General features: G+C 39.0%; 1 protein-coding gene across 3 annotated transcripts in view; it reads left to right on the top strand.

Annotated features, from left to right (window-relative positions):
* Positions 1–18,686, top strand: part of LOC145979524 (uncharacterized) — a 61,882-nt gene that overhangs the window by 17,285 nt on the left and 25,911 nt on the right. For 2 of the 3 annotated variants that reach the window (XM_083112468.1, XM_083112469.1), the window contains exons 7-11: positions 340–388; positions 736–796; positions 3,014–3,193; positions 8,321–8,485; positions 11,169–11,756. In XM_083112468.1, coding sequence (XP_082968594.1) covers positions 340–388; positions 736–796; positions 3,014–3,193; positions 8,321–8,485; positions 11,169–11,756 — 1,043 coding nt within the window. The remainder of the gene's footprint in view (positions 1–339; positions 389–735; positions 797–3,013; positions 3,194–8,320; positions 8,486–11,168; positions 11,757–18,686) is intronic. The other variant, XM_083112470.1, reaches the window with a different exon arrangement.

Raw genomic sequence — 18,686 nt, 5'->3', positions numbered from 1 at the left:
TAAATATTGGGTGTAGGACAGAACTGTAAGGGGGCCAAAGCTTAGTGTGGTAGCTCGGTGGTAGGGCATTGGCATGGATATTTTCAAGTAATGAAAAACTAAAAGTGTTCCTATGTTTTGTTGTTTTCCAGTTGGTATTGTCAGAGAAAATTCATGACTGCTTCTCCACTCCCCCCCTTTTTTTATCTATGTCGCCATACCAGCAAAGATAAGATGGTAACTACCAGAACATGGTGCTCGCTAGATTTTAACTGAATGATTTCCATTTTAACTATTAGATTTGTGAATTCATTATTAACTTTCCATGATTTTATTTCAGTTTTTCTCTTGGCCTTTCAGGTGTGTGAAAGTGGCATACCGACAACACCTGGAACATTCTTTAATGAAGGTACGTGTTGTAGTGGATACTTACTATTTGCACTTGTCATCAATCATCTATATATTACCTGTGAAATGGTAACATATAGGCATCCGACTATATTACCCATCAATACATTTGAGATGGATATCAAACTGTTGAAAAATTATGATCATGTAAACAAAATGTGTATTTTTAATCATAGGAAATGTATGGTGTAATTCAATTCCGGGCTTCTGGGTCAATTGTAAACATATTAGCCATACAAGCAATGGATTTGTGTACTGACTGTTACAGAAATATCTTACAAAATGAAAACAATTATTCTCTATGAGGAAATTCATTTAGAATGTGATTTTTTTTCCATGATCCTGCAGCTTCTCGTCCTAAATCTGCACCAGCTGGAACAAGTAGCTGTACTTGCAGTGAAACTTTCAAGTAAGTAATTCAGTTCATATTTTATTAATAATAATTTATTTAGATACAAACTCTTTATATGCCAATGATATACAATGAATGAGGATTCGTCACGGTAACCCAGGGTGGCTACTCACTGCGAGAATTCCGGGAATTATGCGTGAATTCTGCTGGAATTTTACTCCGTAGATGTGAAAAATTGCAACTTTTATTAATGCAAATCCCATTGAATGTGTACATATTTATAAATGCTCTGGGGGTATCTTTTTCACAGTTTAGCTTCTGTGTTTATCAAGGAAGTAAAAGAAACCTGCAGTGGAAAAGAAAGCACTCCGTATACTTCGTTAACGTTCCTCACATAACAATCTCTCTCTGAGAGACCTTTTTCGAGAATTTAAGCTACAAGTTCCTTTATGATGGAAATTGGACTGAGTTTAGCGTCAATTAATTGTCTGTGTGGATACGTTGAAATCACAATGACCCTTTATATTGTACATGTATTATTGTGTATGGGGGAGGGGCAGTAATAAGTAATGTTGAAATAGAGGAAATTCTTATTTGTAGCCTTGAATTTTAGGAAAGCTCGCCTTAAAAACCGGAAATTATACTTGAATTTTATCAGGGTTTTAAAGTAGCCACACTGTAACCACACGTCACCTCGTATGCCTGGAAATCCTCTCCAGATGGGAACTTTTCAAGCGCGCCCTTTTGAAACTAGCCACGATGAGCAGAAAAATAGTAGCTAGAGAACTAATTGTCAGAGAGGGATGGTTTTTGAATAACAGGGGTTTAGTGAAAGTGAAATATATGCATTGTACCACCCAATAATGAAAGTCGAAGGGAGAAGAAAAAGAAAATTGATTTAATTTAAAAAAATATATATGCGCCACATCACTGTGGCCACCACAATAGAGCAAAGTGAATAGAGGAGTAGTATGTAACAGTTTTACATTCCTACAACCATGCAAAGTTCTCCTTGATTAATGTATGTAAGCAGGTGACAGAAGTAGGTTTTCTATTAATAAAAAAACTGTGTATTTACACATTTATTGTACAGAGTCAGGGTACAGAACTGGACATGGACAAAGAGAGACAACCTTTTTTTCTTCTTCCCAATCGTATTGAAGGGTATGAAGTGACATAAATCCACCACTCAAGATAGTGCTGTTGCTGATTCTTGTAAGAAGGGAGTGGACACCCCACTGAACCTGTCTGTGGTAAATTTCCTTTGATTTTGTACAAAAATTTCCAATCGTTTTGATTTATGAACCTGAGGCACTAATATGGGGCAACACTGCAAACATAGCCGAAACTTATTTTCCTCCCGTCACCCATCTTTGAACAAATAGGGAAGTAATGGTTCATGGGGGAAAGGTTTCTTTATATCATTATCTGCCAGTTTATTTGAAGTGTATATTGATAAAAAATGTGCACTCTGTTAAATTTGATTTGCTTTCTTTTACTTCGCTTCTTGTGCCACTTTTGGCTAATTTACGAAGATGGGGGTGAGTAATGATATGATGAAATTCATGGACACTCACAAACATCCATGCCCAGACCAGGATTCGAACCCAGGACCCCTGGCATCATAGCGTGATGTGCTAACTAGTGCACCACAGGGGCCGGCACACTGGTGCATGACATTCGTCATACCATCTCTCCTGTCAAGAAGAGGCCATTTTAACCCAGCTTTGCATTGGATGCAGTCATCTCACACACTGTCATTTGCTGTAAGGGCTGGACCCTCCGTTGTGTCATGCATATAATGTTGCTTTAAGCATTCTACACATCCTTATTAAATGCACCAATTTCAATATCCTCAAACAAACTTTCCATTTTTATCTTCCAAACGCCTTGTCATCCATGTTGTGAAAAAATGACATTGTTTTAAGTAATGTTTTTAGCTTATTGAGAAGCCCATGCCTTTTACACTGTCACTGAGGAAATTTGTAATTTTTCCTTGCCTTTTAAATGTGTTGTGTTTGGACTGTGCAGGTCCCTTTACAGCCCTGCACTTTTAACCTTTCTCAAAGGGCTTTTCACACCCCTCTTTTAACTTTCAGGTTAGGATTTTAGATAAGGGGATTTTTCCTCGTATACTTTGAAGGGTGCAAAAATGCATATGTGCAGAAGCACCCAAAAAATTTTCAACTCATTCATTTATTCAGACCAATATGCGCATATTGGCCAAAAATAATTGATAAAGATTCTAAAGTAACATTAATTTTCACACAACAGTCGTTTTCCTGTTAAAGAAGCAAAAAGTGCCATGAAAGGTTCTGGTTCAAAGAGTCCGGTGAGGAAAAAAAGCCCTGTTCGTTCGAAACAGAAGAAAGGCTCTAAAAAGAAGATAGTCACTAAATCTCCTCCAGTTAAGAAGAAACCTAAAGATTTGGCAAACAAAGTGCAAAGTAAAGGGTAAGTTCCGTGAGCTGCTTCTCTTGATATGTGGCGAGTTTATTCGATCTTTATGGGCTAGGCGGTAGTTTGCTCAAAATGTATTGTTTGCTTGTTAAAATGAGTCATTTTTGATTGTTATATTAGAAGCTTTTAGAAACCATGTTTATCTTGAAAGGGGGGGGGGGGATTCCAAAGGCAAGAAGAGATCTACACTATGTCTTGGGAAATAGTGGAGCAAGGCCATGCATAATGGTAGAGAAGAGGAGAAAGCAAGTGAGCAAAGTAAAGCAGTGCATGCTTCTGCAAATGGCTGCTATCTGCAGCTGCGTTTTCCCCTCTCACATGTTTATTGGTCGAGCCCATAGGTGCCGACTCCATGAAGCTTGGAGGGGGGGGGGTTGAGCCCCCCTCCCCCCAATATTATCGATGTGGGGCAGAGCCCCAAAATAATTTTGCTTAAGAGAATCTACTGTATTATTTTGCTTATCTTGTAAAGTTTACTCTGAATTATGCCACATGAACTTAACTTTAAATACACATTTGAAGTATTTTGCTATTATGATTGACGAAACTTTTGACATATCCATCCATGAACAATTGACATTTTGCATTCGAAAATTTTAATATTTTTGAGGAATTCATGGGCCTTTACGAGATTCCGAACACTGAGGCCAAAATTTAAAAAAGGGAGTGAGTGAGTCATTCATTAATTTATTTCAGTGATCAGAGCCCCCCAAAATAATTTTGACAAGTCGGCGCCCCTGGTCGAGCCCTCTCGATTCCTAATAGCACAGTGGACTTGCTTTCATTCGTTTGCTCCAGAAATTCCTGGGACAGAGTATAGACAGACTGTGGTACAGTGGTGGACATTTCTGGGTTGTAACGATTCTATTGAAAGTCAGTTGTATCCTTACAACCCAGAAGTGTCCATGACTGTACGACATGCATATAAAAGCAATGGCCAGATTGCCTTTTTATCTTGAGAGCAGGTGTAATCGCTTCAGAAATGGACACAATGAGATATTGGAGAAATTCCTCGAGTGTTGAGTAACATCTTTAAACAGTACATTTTACATCATCACAACGATGTTCCAGATGAGAACCACAGGAACGTAACTCCAAAAATGTAGTTTACAGTTTTGTTTAAGATATTACCTCTGAACAGCTCTATCTGGTGTGAGATCAACATATATCCACTTCTAACCCTTAGCAGCAAGTTGGAGTCGCATATCTCCAATTAAGACTTGGCTGGATCTTTGGGCGATGCCAGGGTCGTTGTTTTCAAACTTTCCTCTCTTTTTGAAGAACTACTATGATATTCCAAAGTCTGAAAAATTACATGTGCTTGGAATTCATTATAGAGCAGTGATTCTGAACCTTTTTCAGTCTGGGACCCACCTTACAGGATATTACATTTCATAGGACACATTTCATGGCACCCATAAGCATGGGTGCAAGCAGAATTACTTGTGGTGTGCACCCAGTTTATAATAATATTTTTGCCAATATCTAGTACTTTAAGAAGCTCTATTTTATGCTTGCTTAAACAAATTTCACGTACTTCATTCTAGAAAAGTAAATATGTAATTTAAAAGACCAATTTACGCTTGTCTAACATCTAACTAAACACACATGAAGAAATTGAAAACAGTTTTTTTTTTTACTCACCGAACTTATGTGACTAATGCACATGGTAGAGCGAGCGCCAACAGAAATGTAGAGTTTAGACTATGTACAACACATTTTTTTCAATTGTTAAGAAAATATATGTATCTTGGTAATTTAAATGTAATAGGTTTTTAAGATATTTTAAATAGATTTTTGAACCTGACTTCGCAACCCACCAAACGCCCTCTTGGGGACTTGGCAGTGGGTCACGCCCCATAGATTGAGAATGCTCTACAGCATTCACATAAATCTTCGTGGGGTGGCACTTGCCCTCTAACATTTCTGGAATGGTGAAATTGTAGAGATATTTTATACCACAAAATATTATTTTCTGTGACTTACAGACCGTAAGTTACAGCAAGTATTATTATTATTATTATTATTTGAAATAGGTTTACATTTAAGCTTACAGTCTATTTTACACCGATTATCTAACTATAAAAAACAGCTTTTTGTCCTACATGAATTACTGTTAAGTATACAGTGATGCAAATTGTATATAGATATACAAAGTTTGGAAATTACAAATGTATGTAATTTTAAAAGAGTATAAGTAGTAGTAGTAGTAATAGTAATGCAATTATAATAATAACAAAAATAAAAACAATAGTAGCAGAATAAATAGCAATAATAATAATAATAAAAATAAAAGTTTCTGTGACTGCCCCCCCTCCCCATGAGAAAAAATCCTGCGGGCACCCTTGCTTGGGACCAAAGGACATGACACATTCCGGCATCATCACAATGTTCTCACGTGATTCATACAGCAGTCTGTGTTTGTCAGTTGTGCAATGTTCATAATGAACAGACCACTAGGTGAATTTGATTTGATTTGATTTAGTTTTATTTTACTTCGCGTTTTGTGCCTCTTGGCTAATTTGCGAATATGGGGATGAGTGATGAAATGATGAAATTGATGAATGGGCATTCACAAACAACCAAGCCCGACCGGGATTCGAACCCGGGACCCTTGGCATCGCAGCGTGATGTGCTAACCACTCGGTCACAGGGTCGGGCCACTAGGTGTATTTTTCATGACATTGTTGAATACTGGCTCTACAACCAGGGCTCGAAAAGTCCCGGTCACCTGATCGCCATGGCGACTGTGATGTTTTGCTGTAATATTGCCATATTTTCATTAGCCATTGTTTTTCTTTTCCTGGTGCCTGATTTTCAGAGCTGGTGACTGGCTCTGAAGAAGATTTTTCGAGCACTGTCTACAACTAAAATAATTTTATTCCCCCTTTTCTCAACTTTTTTTGTGGGTGGATGAGTTCTGAATCAAGTTAGATATTTCAAATTTCAGCTATATGGGAACTTATTTCTCATACAAGATCATTATGCAGATAAAGTTGACTAGGTAGTGTTGGAAACTTGAAGTATTCCTAGCTTGTCCAGCTGGGTATGGGCAAATTGCCTAACTGGTCTTTTTCTACAGGGCTAGTTTGCTACTTGATTCATTCCTGGCAACAAAAGCTGGCAATCTAGATATTACTTTATCAGACAACATGTCTGAATCATAGTTCTCCTTTCTTGAAACTTGCAGTTGTGTAAAATGACCTAATGCATATTACTATTATTTACATGCGCAAAAGCAGTAGGGATAGAGTAATATTACAAACTAACAATAATAAATCAAATAAATTCAACTACGCCTAATTGAGCTTGACACCCAAGCCAATGCTATCATTCAGTAGTTAGTTTATAATTAATATTAGCGATGGGGGGGATATAGAATTTAATGATACCGATAATTGACATTCTACTGATCCGGTATAGAATTACAAATGTCTAGTGTATACCCTGAATGGTTTAATCACTTCAGTAATTTATATATGTAACCATTCGACCGTTATACTGGAGTTTTTGTCTTAGAAATGATCTGTATATTGATATATGAGGGGATATCACAAAGTAACTGAATAATTTTTTTACAGCCAAAATGAAAATGTATTCACTAAAACTGAAATATACATTAGGAAGTACATGTATTTTGCCACCTTTCCACGAGATGGCAGGTGTGTGCACCTCGCGCATGCCAAGAGGCAGTTGTTTCAAAATGGCAGCTACGTTTGAGATGTTCGACACAGTTGAGCTGCGGAGTGTGAGTTTCTGTGGTCAAAGGGACAGATACCACCTGAAATCTATTGTGAGTTGTGTGCAGTGTATGGTGACACGTGCATGACATTCACAAATGTCTGTAACTGGTGTGCAAACTTCAACGCAGGGCATGTAAATGTCTTCGATGAACCCCGTTCTGGACGGCCTCGCACATGTTGATGCTGTGGAGGCATTGATTCAGGACTGGTGGTCAACAATCCAAACAACAGCAGATGCAGTGGGCATTTCATATGGCAGTGCATACACCATCATCCATGAAGAACTTGGGTGTAATTCTTGCTGATTTTGGGGTAAAAGGAGTAACCGTAAATGCTGCTGCATATTGTGCCACTCTGGATCGTCGCACCGTAAACATCCAACAAAATCTCGAGAGGAGGTCATCATTCTCCGTGACAATGCTTGTCCCCATGTGGCTGCATCAGTGACGCAAAAAGTCAATTCCTGGCATTGGGAAATTCTCAAGCATCCAACATACAGTCCAGACCTGGCCCCATCAGACTTTCACCTGTTCGGCCCACCGAAGGAACACCTTGCCGGCAAACAATTCAGCTGCGACATAGAAGTTGTGGCAGCCGTGCGTCGTTGGTTACGTGTCCAGCCGAACGATTTCTACCGCATGGGCATCGAAAAATTCATGTCCCGGTGGGACAAATGTATAAATGTGTATGGATGTTATGTGGAAAAGCAGAGTAATGGTCAACCTTCAAAATGTATATTTTAAGTTTTTGTGAATACATTTCCGTTTGGCTGTAAAAAATTTACTCAGTTACTTTTTGATATCCCCTCGTATTTATTTTATGCAATTAGGGAATATGAATTATAATTTTATATTCATAAGAACAATAACAAAATGCTGATTATTTATCAAAATATTGGATTGGTAAAAATTATCAGCAATTTTGCTGTTACTTTGCTCATATTGGTTGATAGTGATTGAGCACCAATTTATTTGCCCCATCCGTAATTATTTGAGTTGAGTTATTGTTTTCAGTTCACTTTCTGTACGGATAGGTTAACCGGGAAGGGACCTGCAATGTAAAGTGTGATCCGAACCACTATGGGCCTCCACTCGGTATAAAAAACAGGACAGCTTGATTATAGGCGACAAAGTTACCACTATTCCATGAAGGAGGCCCTATTATTATTATTATTATTATTATTATTATTATTATTATTATTATTGTTATTATTATTATTATTATTATTATTATTATTATCTGTATCTACTGTTATACCCTGACATAGCTTGAAGTTAGGTTTCTTTCTCTGATGAGTTGAGCTAATAAAGTTTGTATCCTGAATTAAATTATTATTTTTTTGTTAACATTCTAAAACTGTTTTGTTAACTCTCCTTAGTCGACCAGATGACAAGTCAAAAATAGAACGATGCTGCCCAAAATGTGGTTGTACTCCTTGTGGTTGTGTTAAAGTTTCCAAAACTTCTAAGCAATTTGAGGTTTCACCAGTGGCAAAGAGAAAGGATTCCAATCTCCGGAAACAACCTACAGGATCAACTTTTGAGTATCCCAGGCAAAGAGTATAAGTAGTAGTAGTAGTAATAGTAATTCAATAATAATAATAACAAAAATAAAAACAATAGTAGCAGAATTAATAGCAATAATAATAATAAAAATAAAAGTTTCTGTGACTGCCCCTCCTCCCCATGAGAAAAAATCCTGCGGGCACCCTTGCTTGGGACCAAAGGACATGACACATTCCGGCATCATCACAATGTCCTTACGTGATTCATACAGCAGTCTGTATTTGCCAGTTGTGCAATGTTCATAATGAACAGACCACTGGGTGTATTTTTCATGACATTGTTGAATACTGGCTCTACAACCAGGGCTCGAAAAGTCCCGGTCACCTGATCGCCATGGCGACTGTGATGTTTTGCTGTAATATTGCCATATTTTCATTAGCCATTGTTTTTCTTTTCCTGGTGCCTGATTTTCAGAGCTGGCGACTGGCTCTGAAGAAGATTTTTCGAGCACTGTCTACAACTAAAATAATTTTATTCCCCCTTTTCTCAACTTTTTTTGTGTGTGGATGAGTTCTGGATCAAGTTAGATATTTCAAATTTCAGCTATATGGGAACTTATTTCTCATACAAGATCATTATGCAGATAAAGTTGACTAGGTAGTGTTGGAAACTTGAAGTATTTCTAGCTTGTCCAGCTGGGTATGGGCAAATTGCCTAACTCGTCTTTTTCTACAGGGCTAGTTTGCTACTTGATTCATTCCTGGCAAAAAAAGCTGGCAATCTAGATATTACTTTATCAGACAACATGTCTGAATCATAGTTCTCCTTTCTTGAAACTTGCAGTTGTGTAAAACGACCTAATTCATATTACTATTATTTACATGCACAAAAGCAGTAGGGATAGAGTAATATTACAAACTAACAATAATAAATCAAGTAAATTCAACTATGCCTAATTGAGCTTGAAACCCGAGCCAATGCTATCATTCAGTAGTTAGTTTATAATTAATATTAGCGATGGAGGGATATTGAATTTACTGATACCGATAATTGACATTCTACTGATCCGGTATAGAATTACAAATGTCTCGTGTATACCCTGAATGGTTTAATCACTTCAGTAATTTATATATGTAACCATTCGACCGTTAAAATTGAGTTTTTGTCTTAGAAAAAATGATCTGTATATTGATATACGAGGGGATATCACAAAGTAACTGAATCATTTTTTTACAGCCAAAACGGAAATGTATTCACTAAAACTGAAATATACATTTGGAAGTACATGTATTTCGCCACCTTTCTACGAGATGGCAGGTGTGTGCACCTCGCGCATGCCAAGAGGCAGTTGGTTCAAAATGGCAGCTACGTTTGAGACGTTCGTCACAGTGAGCTGCGGAGTGTGATCCGGTTTCTGTGGTCAAAGGGACAGAAACCATCTGAAATCTATCGTGAGTTGTGTGCAGTGTATGGTGACATGTGCATGACATTCACAAATGTCTGTAACTGGTGTGCAAAGTTCAATGCAGGGCATGTAAATGTCTTCGATGAACCCCGTTCTGGACGGCCTCGCACATCCCACACACAGAGCAATGTTGATGCTGTGGAGGCATTGATTCAGGACTGGTGGTCAACAATCCAAACAACAGCAGATGCAGTGGGCATTTCATATGGCAGTGCATACACCATCATCCATGAAGAACTTGGGTGTAATTCTTGCTGATTTTGGGGTAAAAGGAGTAACCGTAAATGCTGCTGCATATTGTGCCACACTGGATCGTCGCACCGTAAACGTCCAACAAAATCTCGAGAGGAGGTCATCATTCTCCATGACAATGCTTGTCCCCATGTGGCTGCATCGTGATGCAAAAAGTCAGGGAAATTCTCAAGCATCCAGCACACAGTCCAGACCTGGCTCCATCAGACTTTCACCTGTTTGGCCCACCGAAGGAACACCTTGCTGGCAAACAATTCAGCTGTGACATGGAAGTTGTGGCAGCCGTGCGTCGTTGGTTACGTGTCCAGCCGAACGATTTCTACCTCATGGGCCTCGAAAAATTCGTGTCACGGTGGGACAAATGTATGAATGTGTATGGATGTTATGTGGAAAAGCAGAGTAACGGTCAACCTTCAAAATTTATATTTCTGTTTATGTGAATACATTTCCGTTTGGCTGTAAAAAATTTACTCAGTTACTTTTTGATATCCCCTCGTATTTAATTTATGCAATTAGGGAATATGAATTATAATTTTATATTCATAAGAACAATAACAAAATGCTGATTATTTATCAAAATATTGGATTGGTAAAAATTATCAGCAATTTTGCTGTTACTTTGCTCATATTGGTTGATAGTGATTGAGCTCCAATTTATTTGCCCCATCCGTAATTATTTGAGTTGAGTTATTGTTTTCAGTTTACTTTCTGTACGGATAGGTTAACCGGGAAGGGACCTGCAATGTAAAGTGTGATCCGAACCACTATGGGCCTCCACTCGGTATAAAAACAGGACACCTTGATTATAGGTGACAAAGTTACCACTATTCCATGAAGGAGGCCCTATTGTTATTATTATTATTATCTGTATCTACTGTTATACCCTGACATAGCTTGAAGTTAGGTTTCTTTCTCTGATAAGTTGAGCTAATTAAGTTTGTATCCTGAATTAAATTATTATTTTTTTGTTAACATTCTAAAACTGTTTTGTTAACTCTCATTAGTCGACCAGATGACAAGTCAAAAATAGAACGATGCTGCCCGAAATGTGCTTGTACCCCTTGTGGTTGTGTTGAAGTTTCCAAAACTTCTAAGCAATTTGAGGTTTCACCAGAGCCAAAGAGAAAGGATTTCAATCTCCGGAAACAACCTACAGGATCAACTTCTGAGTATCCCAGGCAAAGAAATATTAAGCCCATGAAGCAAGCTGAAAGTTCCAAGGGCGTTAAGAAGCCCAAGATTTCTGTGGCCTCTAAAAGACTAAAAGAAACTATGAGCGTAAAGGTTCCAAAACAAGCTACTGCCTTTCAGAGTTCTAAACAATCTGCAGCTTCTACAGGTGCTAAGGAAAGTGCAAGACAAAAGAGTTTCAAGGAATCAGATCGTTCGAAGAGCCCTAAACAGGTTCGATTTAGAGGTTCCACGCAAAGTGTAAAACAAAATAGTACTAAAGACTCGAATCGTTCCAAGAATCCTAAAGAGGTTAGATCTAAAGGTTCCAAGCAAAGTGTAAAACAAAAGAGTTCCAAGGAATCAAACCATTCCAAGAGTTCTAGAAGTGCCAAACAAATTAAAGATACAGGGAATACTTTGTAAGTATTATTGTAAATTGTAAGTTGATTCTATGCAATAGTCATATATGGCCACATGTGAGTGTCTTCATCAATTTCATCCAATCATTATTCATCCTCATTGTTGAGATTAGCTTACAGAAGGATAAAATCTAGGTGAAATAAGAAAAATTCAGATACATAACAACAATGTGATGAAACTGATATATATTGGGTTATATGAAAACTGAGTATCTTGATAATGTCACAACTTTTTGTAGCACGTATCCTATTTTACCTTACGATTTGACACGCACGCACATTTTTCGCTGAAATTCTACAAGGTACATCACCTGTGTGTGCCAGAATTCTAAGGTAATTTACGAGGGTCATTCGAAAAGTAAAGAATGTTTCACTATACAAGGATATTTATTGATAATATTGCAGAATCAGAATATACATGTTTTACCACATACTTTTACCTACTTCTCCACTTCGCCTTTGATATTGAAGCACTTGTCTTACCTCCTCGTATCATGTTGCCACCTTGCGATTCAACCAATCTAGGAGAGCATCATGTAGTTCTTCATGACCTGCATGCCTACGCTGATTTATCAGTACCACTCAAGACCAGTGGTATCATTATCTTAAAATATCAATTTGATTTTAATCACCAATACTGTCCGATACTTTTCCAGATTTTGGAAATATTACAGGTCCTGCAAAAATTCTGCATAGCACCCTTAGAGTGTAGAAGTTATGGAGAGAGCATGTGTGATGTCAGCTGAAGCCAAAATAGCTTGCGACGGATGCCATGTTGGGATGTTCCACACTACTGTTGCGTCTATTTGTTAACATTCAGCGAGAGGGAATTTCGTTGGGAAAATTAAGGCTCCTTGTTATGTTTCTTTACATTTAAATTGTCAGAAACAATAAGAGGAAGTTCTTGGTAACTAGTTTTGATGAAAAACAAAGAGATCTAGCCCTTTTTATGTACTGGGGCATGTTCATTTACCATATGTAATGCTACGTTAGTATAGCAAAAAGAGTTTAATGAAATAACAATAGAATCAAAATTGAAGTTGCATTATAACTCCTACACTCGTAAATGCATCACAAAACTTTATTATATAAAAATATGCACCATGTACAAAGGTTTAACATGATTTAATAACAATTTATGCCACTTAAATAAGTAAGCCTAAGTCGAGATTTTAGGTAGATTTCGGATCGAAATATCAGGCCATACGCGACACTCGATAGGCGACAAAAGACAGGAGCCCGTTCATTCAATGGAAGCATTCAGGCCGAAACGACAAGCGATAAGTGTCTATTGACAACAGACTCTCAGAAATGAATGCAGTTTTTTAAACCAAAGCGACATTGCAAACTGCACGTGATATTGTCGCGCACGTGTCACTCGGACTGGGTCATTTTCCAAATACCATACATAATGTTGCTTCGGTTGCTTCAGTTGCTTGTTCGTGCATCTGCAGTGAATATTTTGATGTGGTGAGAATTCACACCGAAGCGACAGGCGACACATGTTGCTTCGGAATGAGCCAATCAACAGCAAATGTTTCACACCATAGTGACATGACAGGCTGCACCATCAGAAATAAATGAGACCTTCCGAGCCGAAGCGACACTCCAAGCTGTGCGTGTCGCCTCGGTTTGTTGGTGGCATATACACGGTTATTTTTTTTTGCTTCAGACTGAAGGGGCTCATGTCGTTTGTCACCTCAAATAATAGAGTTTTCAGATCTAATGTACACGCGACTTATGTCTCCTCGTAACGAGCTAGTCAACGTTTACACCTGCCTTATCAGCAAGACAGACCGCACAAAGCTGCATTGGTGAAATCCTCAAAGCGGCACATATCGCTTGTTGTTTGGGTATGAAATTTCTCTATTCAGACCGAAGCCACAAGCAACACGTTAAGAGGGGATTGGTTTTGCGTTTTTATATTATGTTGATTTAAAGTTTGACTTTGAATATATACTATATCAAAAACAACAAAAACAAAAGAGAGCCATGCTTTATGCGGCCACACGCAGACCCTATTCCACGTGTGGTGTTCCGTATAATAACAGGTATCCCTTGAGATACCTGTTAAGCAACAGACGAACTTTAGCCTAAATTTGATAGTCAGTAACCAGTGGAGCCCTTGGTAGGCTTGTGATTCACTTCAATGATAAAAGGTCAGACACCTTTGAACGACATATTTATTCATAAAAAACACCACTTGTGGCATAGCTACCACCAAACATGAGCATTTCACTGTACATAACACACAAAAAGATATACAAAAGATTCTGTACTTACATACCAGCCGTTTTCACACTACACCATTCATACCTGGGGCCGTACACACACTATTTCACCCTTCATAGCCACATCCCGACACATGGGCAATTTTGGGGTACACAACACTAAAAATTTAAGATTCAATGCTTCCTTGGTGTAACAAAGGCTTTGGGGGAGTGATGGATGAGTTTTCCTGGCTTTTCTTGCATGGACGGCTGAGAACAACTTGGATATTAGCTGATATCCTATGGATGCTGTTATGGCGTCAGTTCTGCCGACCATGTGGTCTGGATTTCCACTTTGGATGAGGGACACAAAAACTCGCTATATTGCTGAAATTTTCACTGGGATCATTAAATGCTGTTTTGGACACAATATCCCACTTGGTCACGCACGCTTAGGCCTGTATTTACTATAACTGGACCTTAGATCCCTGTTTCCCTGATGCATCCTTTGTTGCTGGCACAGGTGGTCATTAACACACTGGATTTTACCAGCAACTTCACAGGTGACCTGCTCTCAGGTGGGTCTGGAATACAAGTGAGCTTGAATAGCAAGCTCAGAACACAATAGGCCATCTGAAAGTCTGCTCTGTGACGTCACAGCCTTGAAGGCTTCTCATTGGCCAGCTGGAGTCCTTTGAGATTTTTCCTTGTCTGTAGGAGAAGTGCCACTTTCTCCCACCAGATGGCAGAGTTATCAATTGCTTAAAAAGTGTAAACAAAAGTGTTTTTTCACCTTTTCTGGCTTAATTATGCCAGATAATTGCAAATGAGTTTACTTTTAGTAAATTAGGCATTATTTTACCTATGGGTGAGTGTTATCTTTGATTTTCAATAAAGGATAAAAGATTTAATAAACGTGTGAGTTGGAGCACATGGTTTTTGTTATTCAAGATGGCTACTGTCAGCCTAAAAATTGTTGATTCTTTATAAATAAGGCACTTCTACCCCTCCCATGAGTGACAACTGGTTGGTAAACATTACCCATGATTCTAATTGGGGGGGGGGGGGTATAAGTCTCTGGGAAAATAGCTCTCACAAGCTTTCTCTGATGCTAACCTGATGGCCCTTGTACTTAGGTTGGTCTGTGGTTATTTGTGTGTGGGCATGTATGCCCAATGCTGATTGGTCATACATATCCCGCCCCCTCGGGAAAAAAAAAAGGATTCGAGAAGCGATTTGTTTTTCTTTACCCTCACTAACCTTAAACGCTATTATGCAAACACACACAAAAATAAATATTCATGGCTATATAAAATTAGATTACACATATGCTGTTAAGAGAAACACTTGAAATGGTCTTGCATATTGACATTATTATAATCCTGTAATAGACATGTTGAAAATTACGATACTTGAAAGATACATCTACTTTGATGCACTCTTGGAATACACATATTAAAAATATTTGGAATACATTGAGGACAGAGTTTCTGCCTCCTGTTCCATTCCTATCCTTATGAAAGTTCTTGAGTGCCTTGAGTCACGACTACCCATTTATATGATAAAGAATGGTTATTTTGGGCACATTACGTAACTTGTAAGACTGTTTGTTCTCTTCACCTTGAAGGGAGTGGATTACTCTACCCTCCAGCAATTAGTCCACAGAGTACACATTTATAAAAAGAAACCCTTTAACACTGTACTTGTGTAAATCAGTCTGCATACACACATTGGACTTTCTTCATACGTAAGTTCGGATATAACTTGTCTATGTGCACTTACACAATACGCACTATGGATATGTCCCGATTTTCGTGGTTGTTAATTTCCGCTCAGTAATCTTGGGGGGCTGACAACCACTATTCGGACACTCCCCATGCTTCCTGTGCCTCAGGGGACATGGTGGATAGTTCCCAACATCTTGCTTGTGATGTTGTATCGTTCTTCACCCCTAAGCCTGTGTGTTTTGGGTGGCACACTTGTGATGGGTCACTGCACACTATCACTTGCCCCATTACTTACACGATTTGGCTGAGTTGGTGGTGAATTCCCATGTTTGGCTTTGGCTGTACGTTGGTTGTGTCGACATTTACCTTTGGCCTACTCAAACATGGTGGTAGTGGAGATGTTTACTAATTTTGTTTTGGCATTTTGAGCTCTGAGGTATGTTTCTTACCATCCCCTCAAATAGGACAACATAAATGTGAAATACTCTAAATATATGGTATATTAGAACATTGAAAGTATATACAATGCACAAAAATGAAATATAGGTCCCATATACTATTTACAACTGTTGTTCTGTATTCAGACAGAACTGAACCCCATCCACAACTTTGCTTAGCATTTTTGAGGCACTTTGGATGCTAAATCAGGATGTAATAGTTTGAGCTTGTCGATGTACAGGTTGTATACTTTGGGACTACATCTCCAGCTTCATGTTATTTACATGTTGATTACTTATATTTCTACCATTGACACAATGTATAACATTAAAAATATTACATGTTATTTGACTAATACAAATTATTAATGGGTACTACACTGTTACACTTATCCCTAACCAGTTCTTTTTCTATAGACACACTGTCGTCTATGTTACAGAATGGAACATTTATTAATCTATGGGATTTGCTTTACCTTCGCCACCATTACTTCCTACGAGAGCAGCGTTGGCTAGTTTCCAGTGGGTGGGGTGTATGGCATTATGGCATCTACATTCTCCCATTGTGAGGTGACTGACGTTTGTTTGTCTCTGGCTGATGCTGGGCAAACCACCGTACCTCATCTAACGCCTTGAGAATTACGTCCATACCCCTGGGACTGAGGTGAACCAGGTCAGGCCTTTTGTAACTGCCATACCCCATGGTTTCCTCAAATAAGGACATATTTAATTCTTGACCCTGGTGAGTAAACTTCGAAGAAACATCAAGCACTCTTATATTACCTTTGTTCTCCAGTGAGGTAATTTTACCTAGGAGGGAATCATACCCTGCCCAGAACTTAGCTCTATTTTCCTTAGCTAGTCTGGGAATTGGTGGAGGTGTCAGAATGACTATCTTCTTGGCACCTTTCCTCTTAAGAACCCCTACTATGCACTCGAGGTTATGCAGCACTCGGTCGCTGTCTTCCCCTCGGAGCATGTCATTTGTTGCAATCATCAACACTACTTTATCGTGCACACTTTTAGTACGACGGAGTTCACTGAGCAGCTGGCTAGAGGATTGTCCTGACTTACATAGCCCTACATGGTATCTACCTTCATAGTCCCTTTGGACTGGGTAACCAAACTTGTTTTGAGCTGGCCTAGACTAGGGATGGCCAGATCCGGATCCGGATCCAAAAATTTTTCGGATCCGGAATTTTCAGATCCAGATCCAGAACTTTTGGATCTGGATCCAGAATTTTCGGATCCGAATCCAGAACTTTCGGATCCAGATCCAGAACTTTCGGATCCAGATCCAGAATTTTCGGATCCAGATCCAGAATTTCCGGATCCGGATCCAAAACTTTGGGATCCGGATCCAAAACTTTAGGATCCGGATTCGGTACTTTTGGATCCGGATCCGGATCCATTTTGCCATCCCACATGCGCTTCTTTGGAAAGTAAGAATGTGCTTATACCATATTGTTACCTGCTAATACACATATATATATAATATACATACACATATATATATGGTTTGTGTGCGCGCGTGCGCGATTTGTAATTAATTAATACACTTACAAGGGAGGTCTAATTCTCCCCCTCCGATTTCCATGAAACTTGGCAGGTGTATAGAGCCCCCCCCCCCCTCCTCAAATGTCAAGATGAGGAGAAATTGAAGTGGGTATCTGACCCCGAAACCACGTAAATATGGCATAGGAAGAAACAAGGAGCATAGGGCCTCTCTATACACCTGTCAAATTTCATGGAAATCGGAGGGGGACACAGGGGTCAGATGATCCCCACGTCAATTTGCCCTCATCTTGACATTTGAGGCGGGTTTTGCCCCCTAAAACAGTTTCTTAGCCGAAACAAAAAAACACGTATTTCTTCCTTTGGGCCCCTCTATATACCTGCGAAGTTTCATGAAAATCGGAGGGGGACACAGGGGTCAGATTCCCACTTCAATTTGTCCTCATCTTGACATTTGAGGGGATTTTGCCCCCGAAAACAGTTTTTAGCTGAAACAAAAAAACACTTATTTCTTCCTTTGGGCCCCTCTATACACCTGCCACGTTTCATGGAAATCGGAGGGGAACAGAGGGGTCAGATCCCCACTTCAATTTGTCCTCATCTTGACATTTGAGGGGAGGTTGCCCCCTAGAACAGATTTTTTGCCGAAACAAAAAAAAAAACATGTAGTTCTTCATTTGGGCCCGTTTATACACACCTGGCAAGTTTCATGGAAATCGGAGGGGGACACACAGGTCAAATGCCCACGTAAATTTGTCCTCATATTGACATTTGAGGGGGGGTTGCCCCCTAAAACAGTTTTTTAGCCGAAACAAAATAAAACCACGTATTTTTCATTTGGGCCCGTTTATACACACACCTGCCAAGTATCATTGACATCGGAGGGGGACACAGGGGTCAGATCCTCATTTCAATTTGTACTCATCTTGACATTTGAGGGGATTTTGCCCCCTAAAACAGTTTTTAGCTGAAACAAAGAAACACGTATTTCTTCCTTTGGGCCCCTCTATGCACCTACCAAGTTTCATGAAAATCGGAGGG

Source organism: Lepisma saccharinum, chromosome 26 (genome assembly GCF_977018435.1).
Source record: "Lepisma saccharinum chromosome 26, izLepSacc3.1, whole genome shotgun sequence".
NCBI classification, from domain to species: Eukaryota; Metazoa; Arthropoda; class Insecta; order Zygentoma; family Lepismatidae; genus Lepisma; species Lepisma saccharinum.
The sequence above is the reverse complement of the archived record's forward strand: the minus strand, read 5'-3'. Positions and strand labels throughout refer to the sequence as shown.